The sequence below is a fragment of the Lolium rigidum genome, chromosome 6 (assembly GCF_022539505.1).
Source record: "Lolium rigidum isolate FL_2022 chromosome 6, APGP_CSIRO_Lrig_0.1, whole genome shotgun sequence".
NCBI classification, from domain to species: domain Eukaryota; kingdom Viridiplantae; phylum Streptophyta; class Magnoliopsida; order Poales; family Poaceae; genus Lolium; species Lolium rigidum.
The window spans coordinates 180,781,369-180,791,480 of NC_061513.1; the positions used below are offsets into that span (position 1 = coordinate 180,781,369).

The 10,112-nt window shown below is 45.2% G+C and overlaps 1 protein-coding gene across 1 annotated transcript; it reads right to left on the reverse strand.

Annotated features, from left to right (window-relative positions):
* Nucleotides 1–8,740: 8,740 nt before the first annotated feature.
* LOC124661545 (heavy metal-associated isoprenylated plant protein 20-like) lies at nucleotides 8,741–9,862 on the reverse strand. The gene is made up of 3 exons (XM_047199406.1): nucleotides 9,585–9,862; nucleotides 9,333–9,408; nucleotides 8,741–9,228 (listed from the first exon to the last, which is right to left on the reverse strand). The coding sequence occupies exons 1-3, from the start codon at nucleotides 9,669–9,671 to the stop codon at nucleotides 8,936–8,938; spliced, it is 456 nt and encodes a 151-aa protein (XP_047055362.1). The 5' UTR covers nucleotides 9,672–9,862; the 3' UTR covers nucleotides 8,741–8,935.
* Nucleotides 9,863–10,112: the final 250 nt, after the last annotated feature.

Genomic DNA, 10,112 nt, shown 5'->3' on the forward strand with positions numbered 1-10,112 from the left:
TCGCCTCGTCTCTGCGCCCTCCAGTTGTCCCGCTCCTTACTCTTACTATCTTGTGATTGTTCCTTTGCTTGTTGCACTTGTTCTAGGATCATTGTAGGATCACCAACACCACTAAAGCAATCACCTTTATCTTCCGTTGCACTAAAATTGAAAAAGACTAAAACTTGACATAGCAACCATTCACCCCCCCTCTTGTTCGCTACGATCCATTCAGCCGGCTTCCTCGATCGCTCGTCCGGCTGCACCGGCTGGCGCGCCGGCCGCCCCGGTCGCTTGGCCGGCTGCACCGGCTGCCCCGGTCGCTCGACCGGCTGCACCAGCTGCCGCGCCGGCTGACCCGGTCGCTAGGCCGGCTGCTCCGGCTGCCGCGCCGGCTGCCCCTCCTCCACGACCTCGTCCTCGACCCCTGCCGCACCCTCTGCTGCGGCTACAGCTACACCGCCCCCTCGAACCGTGTCGTTGTTGCACGCGGTCACCTTCGCCGTCCCCCGCGCGTCGATGTCCGAGGCCACCACAGCGTCGCCTCTTCGGCGCGGGTCGCACCCGTCCGCGCATGGTCTTCGTCACGCCGCTGGGTCTTCCTTGCTGATAACGCATGAAGCACACGTCCGTTGGGAACCCCAAGAGGAAGGTGTGATGCGTACAGCAGCAAGTTTTCCCTCAGTAAGAAACCAAGGTTATCGAACCAGTAGGAGATGAAGGCCACGTGAAGGTTGTTGGTGGAGGAGTGTAGTGCGGCGCAACACCAGGGATTCCGGCGCCAACGTGGAACCTGCACAACACAACCAAAATACTTTGCCCCAACTTAACAAGTGAGGTTGTCAATCTCACCGGCTTGCCGTAAACAAAGGATTAAACGTATGGTGTGGAGAATTATGTTTGCTTGTAGAAAACAACAGAGAACAGAGATTGCAGTAGATTGTATTTCAGATGTAAAAGAATGGACCGGGGTCCACAGTTCACTAGTGGTGTCTCTCCCATAAGATAAATAGCATGTTGGGTGAACAAATTACAGTTGGGCAATTGACAAATAAAGATGCATATACATATCATGATGATTACTATGAGATTTAATCAGGGCATTACGACAAAGTACATAGACCGCTATCCAGACATGCATCTATGCCTAAAAAGTCCACCTTCGGGTTAGGATCCGCACCCCTTCCAGTATTAAGTTGCAAACAACAGACAATTGCATTAAGTATGGTGCGTGATGTAATCAACACAAATATCCTTAGACAAAGCATTGATGTTTTATCCCTAGTGGCAACAGCACATCCACAACCTTAGAACTTTCCGTCACTCGTCCCAGCATTCAATGGAGGCATGAACCCACTATCGAGCATAAATACTCCCTCTTGGAGTCACAAGTATCAACTTGGCCAGAGCCTCTACTAGCAACGGAGCGCATGCAAGAACATAAACAACACATATATGATAGATTGATAATCAACTTGACATAGTATTCAATATTGATCTTGATCATGATAGGCAGCTCACAAGATCTAACATGATAGCACAATGAGGAGAAGACAACCATCTAGCTACTGCTATGGACCCATAGTCCAAGGATGAACTACTCACGCATCAATCCGGAGGTGGGCATGGTGATGTAGAGCCCTCCGGTGATGATTCCCCTCTCCGGCAGGGTGCCGGAGGCGATCTCCTGAATCCCCGAGATGGGATTGGCGGCGGCGGCGTCTCTGGAACTTTTTCCGTATCGTGGCTCTCGGTAATAGGGTTTTCGCGACGGAGAGTTTAAGTAGGCGGAAGGGCAGAGTCGGGGGGCGCTCGAGGGGCCCACACCATAGGGCGGCGCGGGCCCCTCCTTGGGCGCGCCGCCTTGTGGTGTCGCCACCTCGTGGCCCCACTTCGTATCTCCTTCGGTCTTCTGGAATCTCCGTGGAAAAATAAGACCCTGGGCGTTAATTTCATCCAATTCCGAGAATATTTCCTGTGTAGGATTTCTGAAACCAAAAACAGCACAAAATAGGAACTGGCGCTTCGGCATCTCGTTAATAGGTTAGTGCCGGAAAATGCGTATAAATGATGTAAAGTGTGTATAAAACATGTGAGTATTGTCATAAAACTAGCATGGAACATAAGAAATTATAGATACGTTTGAGACGTATCAAGCATCCCCAAGCTTAGTTCCTACTTGCCCTCGAGTAGGTAAACAATAACAAGGATAATTTCTGAAGTGACATGCTGCTATCATAATCTTGATCAATACTATTGTAAAGCATATGAGATGAATGAAGTGATTCGAAGAAATGGTAAAGACAATGATTAAACAACTGAATCATATAGCAAAGACTTTTCATGAATAGTACTTTCAAGACAAGCATCAATAAGACTTGCATAGGAGTTAACTCATAAAGCAATAAATTCTTAGTAGAAAGTTTTGAAGCAACACAAAGGAAGATATAAGTTTCAACAGAGTTGCTTTCAACTTCAACATGTATATCTCATGGATAATTGTCAACACAAAGTAATATGATGAATGCAAATAAGCAAGTATGTAGGAATCAATGCACACAGTTGACACAAGTGTTTGCTTCTAAGATAGAAAGAAGTAGGTAAACCGACTCAACATAAAGTAAAAGAATGGCCCTTCGCAGAGGGAAGCATGGATTACTATTTTTGTGCTAGAGCTTTTATTTTGAAAACATAGAAACAATTTTGTCAACGATAGTAATAATTCATATGTGTTATGCATAAGACATCCTATAAGTTGCAAGCCTCATGCATAGAATACCAATAGTGCTCGCACCTTGTCCTAATTAGCTTGGATTTACATGGATTATCATTGCATAACATATGTTTCAACCAAGTGTCACAAAGGGGTACCTCTATGCCGCATGTACAAAGGTCCAAGGAGATAGATCGCATTTGATTTCTCGTTTTTGATAGATCTCAACTAAGGACATCCATACCGGGACAACATAGAAAACAGATAATGGACTCCTCTTTAATGCATAAGCATTCAACAACAGATAATATTCTCATAAGAGATTGAGGATTAATGTCCAAACTCGAAACTTCCACCATGATTCATGGCTTTAGTTAGCGGCCAATGTTCTTCTCTAACAATATGCATACTCAAACCATTTGATCATGATAAATCGCCCTTACTTCAGACAAGACGAACATGCATAGCAACTCACATTATATTCAACAAAGGTGTAATAGTTGATGGCGTCCCCAGAAACATGGTTACCGCTCAACAAGCAACTTATAAGAAATAAGATACGTAGCAACATATTCAATACCACAATAGTTTTTAAGGCTATTTTCCCATGAGCTATGTATTGCAAAGACAAGGAATGAAATTTTAAAGGTAGCACTCAAGTAATTTACTTTGGAATGGCAGAGAAATACCACATAGTAGGTAGGTATGGTGGACACAAATGGCATAGGTTTTGGCTCAAGGATTTGGATGCACGAGAAGTATTCCCTCTCAGTACAAGGCTTTGGCTAGCAAGGTTGTTTGAAGCAAACACAAGTATGAACCGATACAACAAAACTTACATAAGAACATATTGCAAGCATTATAAGACTCTACACTGTCTTCCTTGTTGTTCAAACACTTCACCAGAAAATATCTAGACTTTAGAGAGACCAATCATGCAAACCAAATATCAACGAGCTCTATGGTAGTTCTTCATTAATAGGTGCAAAGTACATGATGCAAGAGCTTAAACATGATCTATTTGAGCACAACAATTTCCAAGTATCAAATTATTCAAGACAATATTCCAATAACCACATGAAGCATTTTCTGTTTCCAACCAAATAACAATGAACGAAGCAGTTTGAACCTTCGCCATGAACATTAAAAGTAAAGCTAAGAACACCAGTGTTCATATGAAACAGCGGAGCGTGTCTCTCTCCCACACAAAGAATGCTAGGATCCGAGTTTATTCAAACAAAAACAAAAACAAAAACATACAGACGCTCCAAGTAAAGCACATAAGATGTGACGGAATAAAAATATAGTTTCACTAGAGGTGACCTGATAAGTTGTCGATGAAGAAGGGGATGCCTTGGGCATCCCCAAGCTTAGATGCTTGGGTCTTCTTGAAATATGCAGGGATGAACCACGGGGGCATCCCCAAGCTTAGACTTTTCGCTCTTCTTGATCATATTGTATCATCCTCCTCTCTTGATCCTTGAAAACTTCCTCCACACCAAACTCGAAACAAACTCATTAGAGGGTTAGTGCATAATCAAAAATTCACATATTCAGAGGTGACATAATCATTCTTAACACTTCTGGACATTACCCAAAGCTACTGAAAGTTAATGGAACAAAGAAATCCATTTAACATAGCAAAAGAGGCAATGCGAAATAAAAGGCAGAATCTGTCAAAACAAAATAGTCCGTAAAGATGAATTTTTTAGAGGCACTTAACTTGCTCAGCTGAACAAGCTCAAAACTAATGAAAGTTGCGTACATATCTGAGGATCACGCATGTAAATTGGCAGAATTTTACGAGTTTCCTACAGAGAGGTCTACTCAAATTCGTGACAGGTAGAAATCTGTTTCTCCGTAGCAATCCAAATATAGTATCAACTGTACTATTAGAGACTTTACTTGGCACAACAATGCAATAAAGTAAAGATAAGGAGAGATTGCTACAGTAGTAACAACTTCCAACAAAACAGTAAAAAAAACATACATGGGTTATCTCCCAAGAAGTGCTTTTCTTTAACGCCTTTCAGCTAGGCGCAGAAAGTGTGAATCAAGTATTATCAAGAGATGAAGCATCAACATCATAATTTTCCTTACAAACACAACCTATCACAGAGGGTACCTTAGATGCTCCATTATCTAAATATTCCATAGTGGTACTAAGGGTTTTATCAATTTTAGGCTTATAATAATTCTTTGGCTTAGGCACCTTAGAGACATACATGAATTTTTGCTCCTTACCCACATAAGCTTTCTCCTTAAATTTAAGAGAAGAAAAAGTTGAACCTAAGGTTCCCATAGCTTCTTCAATTTCACCAATCCTATGGGTTTGATTATCATGGATAGCACAAGTTTCTAAAATAGCAATTCTTTCATTAATTCCTCCTAGGGATTTATCAAGTTTATCAGTGTTATCAAGTAATATTCCCATTTTAGTCTCAATACTTGGAAGATTTTTCTCTATGGCTTCCAACTTTTTCATGACATCTTCAAGAGAGATTTCAATTTTAGCTTCGTTAACAGGTGGTATTCCAACTAGACTCTCAATGATGCAACTAGCTTCTAAAGCAGGAGTGCCTAGGAAATTACCTCTCGCAAGAGTATCAAGAACATACCTATTCCAGCTAGAGATACTAACATAAAAGTTCCTAAGTAGGATAATAGTGGAGTGTTTCTTAGTGCACCTATGATGAGCATCACTAATTCTATACCAAGCATCTTTAAAACATTCTCCCCCTTGTTGCTTAAACGAACGAACTTCAACTTCAGGATTACTCATTTTTAGCAATAGTAAATAAAGCAAACTAAATAAAGTAGAGTAAGTGCAAGTAACTAATTTTTTTGGTGTTTTTAATATAGAGAACGCAAACAAGACAGTAAATAAAGTAATGCAAGTAACTAATTTTTTGTGTTTTTGATATAGAGAAAGCAAACAAAATAGAAAAAAAATAAAGTGAAGCAAGACAATAACAAAGTAAAGAGATTGGATGTGAGAGACTCCCCTTGCAGCGTGTCTTGATCTCCCCGGCAACGGCGCCAGAAAAAGAGCTTGATAACGCGTGAAGCACACGTCCGTTGGGAACCCCAAGAGGAAGGTGTGATGCGTACAGCAGCAAGTTTTCCCTCAGTAAGAAACCAAGGTTATCGAACCAGTAGGAGATGAAGGCCACGTGAAGGTTGTTGGTGGAGGAGTGTAGTGCGGCGCAACACCAGGGATTCCGGCGCCAACGTGGAACCTGCACAACACAACCAAAATACTTTGCCCCAACTTAACAGTGAGGTTGTCAATCTCACCGGCTTGCTGTAAACAAAGGATTAAACGTATGGTGTGGAGAATGATGTTTGCTTGTAGAAAACAACAGAGAACAGAGATTGCGATAGATTGTATTTCAGATGTAAAAGAATGGACCGGGGTCCATAGTTCACTAGTGGTGTCTCTCCCATAAGATAAATAGCATATTGGGTGAACAAATTACAGTTGGGCAATTGACAAATAGAGATGCATACACATATCATGATGATTACTATGAGATTTAATCAGGGCATTATGACAAAGTACATAGACCGCTATCCAGCATGCATCTATGCCTAAAAAGTCCACCTTCGGGTTGGCATCCGCACCCCTTCCAAGTATTAAGTTGCAAACAACAGACAATTGCATTAAGTATGGTGCGTAATGTAATCAACACAAATATCCTTAGACAAAGCATTGATGTTTTATCCCTAGTGGCAACAAGCACATCCACAACCTTAGAACTTTCTGTCACTGTCCCAGATTCAATGGAGGCATGAACCCACTATCGAGCATAAATACTCCTTCTTGGAGTCACAAGTATCAACTTGGCCAGAGCCTCTACTAGCAACGGAGAGCATGCAAGAACATAACAACACATATATGATAGATTGATAATCAACTTGACATAGTATTTAATATTCATCGGATCCCAACAAACACAACATGTAGCATTACAAATAGATGATCTTGATCATGATAGGTAGCTCACAAGATCTAACATGATAGCACAATGAGGAGAAGACAACCATCTAGCTACTGCTATGGACCCATAGTCCAAGGATGAACTACTCACGCATCAATCCGGAGGCGGACATGGTGATGTAGAGCCCTCCGGTGATGATTCCCCTCTCCGACAGGGTGCCGGAGGCGATCTCCTGAATCCCCCGAGATGGGATTGGCAGTGGCGGCGTCTCTGGAACTTTTTCCGTATCGTGGCTCTCGGTAATAGGGTTTTCGCGACGGAGAGTTTAAGTAGGCGGAAGGGCAGAGTCGGGGGCGCTCGAGGGGCCCACACCATAGGGCGGCGCGGGCCCCTCCTTGGCCACGCCGCCTTGTGGTGTCGCCACCTCGTGGCCCCACTTCGTATCTCCTTCGGTCTTCTGGAATCTCCGTGGAAAAATAAGACCCTGGGCGTTAATTTCGTCCAATTCCGAGAATATTTCCGGTGTAGGATTTCTGAAACCAAAATCAGCACAAAACAGGAACTGGCGCTTCGGCATCTCGTTAATAGGTTAGTGCCGGAAAATACGTATAAATGATGTAAAGTGTGTATAAAACATGTGAGTATTGTCATAAAACTAGCATGGAACATAAATAGATACGTTTGAGACATATCACTCGCCTACTTCGTGTACCGTCGCCGCGCCCCCACCCCAGGTCGCCGCTGGGCTCGCCAACCACTTCAGGTCGCGCTGGGCTCGCCGACCACCGCAACGCCCGTCTAGGCGTCCAGCATGAACACCCCTGGTCACCGCTGGGTTAGCCGCCTTCTGCGTCTCCAACCGTCTCGACTTCGTCGCCCGTGCCATCGCCTCGTCCCCGTCTACACCACCTGCTACTCTACTCTGAGAACCGCGGGCAGCGTCGGCATCTCTCCATCGATCTGCGACCACGACGCTTCCGGAGGCCTCCTCTTCTAGTCCCTCTGACACGGCGACAAGTTCATGATGGTCCCTGCCCCTCGCATGCCCGGTACTAGCAACACCGGAAGTGCCTTCGTCCCCGACACGTTCCCGAGTCTGGCAAACTCGCGCCGGACGTCTCGTCTTCATCGGCTTCGACAACGTCTTCTTTGGCATCGCCTCTACGACTGCCTCGACCGCGTCACCGACTTCTTCTATGTGTACTCGGTTCTGGCAAAACCGAAGTATGCCTTCGTCCCCGACGTGCGCCTGGTTCTGGCAAAACTAGGGCCGCACCTCGTCCTCGACGGCTCGGACTGCATCGACTTCGGCATCGACAACCTCCACGTCTGCCTCGATGCGTCTCCGTCACTCTCCTCGCGCACTACGCGCTTGCGGCTACATCGACACCGGCACCCGCCCACGACATCGACCACGGCACCCCCTTCGCGCGGCTCCCTCGACCAAGGTTGCAGCACCCACGCTCTCGGCTACCTCGACATCGGCATAAAGGGCTACCACCTCGCTTGCGCCTCACCAGCCTCCTCTCCGGTCCAAGCATCCGCGACGCAACTCCGTCCACGACGCTCCCGCTACGACTGCGGGGGAGTGTCAGCCTTCTGGGGTCCACTTCGGTTTATCTCCAGTCTGACCGTCCGCGACGCTACTGTTGTTCACGTCACTACCGCTACGACTGTGGGGGAGTGTTAGAGATATATTTGGTATACGTACAGTTTAGGTAGTCTAGGATAGAGATAAATCTTGTGTCTTGTCTTGCACTCCAAAATGATCCCCGTACGCCTATATATACTCGCCCATGAGGCTCAATAATACATCCAACATATTCCGCATATCCCTCTATCCTTCTACATTTATGCCATTAGGGCATGATGTTGTTACGGAGGCTGGGTGTAATTGGTATCTACACGATATTAATATATGCTCTTTATCGAAAAATGTAGGAATAGGATATGAGAAGGCTCGAGATCGAGAGTATAGTGGTATAGTTGTACTCCGTAGTATATTCAACAAATTATTTCCTTGTACTATCACTTTTATCAAAGAAAATAAAAAGGTAGAATAGAACAAGAGATGGCTCGAGATTGAGAGGGATCATAGAGTAGTATATTCAACAAAGTCTTTCTCTGTATATCACTTTGTAACTTGGTATACAACAAGATCATCTTCTTCGTATCCTTTTTCCGCAGCAAGAACACATATATACACATACAGGCTCTGTGATAGTGTGTTGTATGTAGGCATATCAAGGCTGTTGTGGACATCATGTAGAGTAAAAAAAAGGCTGGTGTGGAGATGATCGGATCACATGATGGTGCAGGCGTTGACGTCGTCGTCGTTGAACATGTTCATGTACTGGACCTCTGGCGCCCCGGGGGCGGCCATGGCCTGCGGCGCGCTCCGGATGAAGCCCGCCGGTGCCTTCTTGTCGTAGGCGCCGCCGACGTAGGGGTAGGTGGCCATGGTGTAGGGCACGTACGGCCACATCTCTGCCGCCTTCCCCGTGCTCTTAACCTTCTCCAGCACCTTGCGCGGCTCCACGTACCCCGTCACCGTCACCTTGCTCATCTTCGGGTTCACGGCCACGCTCGTCACACCTGTACCGCCCACAGAGGCGACGGTTGTACGTTCATGGTCGTTCAATCAATTTTTACAGGAAAATTCTATCCAAGAGAATTCGATTGCAAGATCATCTCAGTACCGCTGATCGATTTGACGGCGTTCTTGACCCTCCTCTCGCAGCCCTCGCAGTCCATCTTCACCTTGATGTTCACCGTCTGCACACCAAAAATCCAGTTATATACATAGCAGCTCAACAAAATGGCCAGAAAAAACCCAATATAGATCTCTCTGCACAAGATCGATAATACTTCAACTGAAACTGTTTCCCAAGATATAAAGGAAAAATATGTGAGAGCTCGATCATGTGCCCTTGGAATTCCACAAACCTCACCTGCTGTGGCCGCTTCTTCCTGAGCTTGAGGGATTCCCTAGTCTCCGTCATGCTGCACAAATCAGCGAGGTGATCCAAGGCGCCCATGATCTCACACAGCTAGCTGCTTTTGCTTCGACCAAAGGATTACTTGTGGCGGTTTGGGGTTTGGAGTGCGAGGCCAAGTGTTCTTGTTGGGTATAGCACCGTGGGTGAAGGAAAAGGGTCACATATATATACATGTACAGAGGGACAAAGAAAAGGAAGAGATCAGGTGATGCTGCGTCTTACTATTTCGCTCGCTGGCTGATTCTGTATGGTTAGGGTGAATGCCCAAGCCCACACTGATGCTTCTAGGTTACTTGCAGGACTAGCGATTAAACAACTGAGCTTTCGGATTTAATGAGTGAGTTGGACGATCATCCTGCTCAAGGATGGACCATTCCCTGCTTCACAGGCTAGCTGTTTTCATGGGCTGGTCGGTCGATGCGGTGGATGAATTGCACAAATAATTGTTAGTCTCAAAAAAAAAAAAAATTGTTAGTCTTT

What these genes read in the sequence shown, in the direction of transcription:
- LOC124661545 (XM_047199406.1), bottom strand. Translation starts at nt 9,671, where the DNA reads ATGGGCGCCTTGGATCACCTCGCTGATTTGTGCAGCATGACGGAGACT. An exon ending in GGAAGAAGCGGCCACAGCAG is followed by an intron (nt 9,409 to 9,584) that starts GTGAGGTTTGTG and finishes TTTGGTGTGCAG; the next exon opens with ACGGTGAACATCAAGGTGAA. An exon ending in CGCCGTCAAATCGATCAGCG is followed by an intron (nt 9,229 to 9,332) that starts GTACTGAGATGA and finishes TGGGCGGTACAG; the next exon opens with GTGTGACGAGCGTGGCCGTG.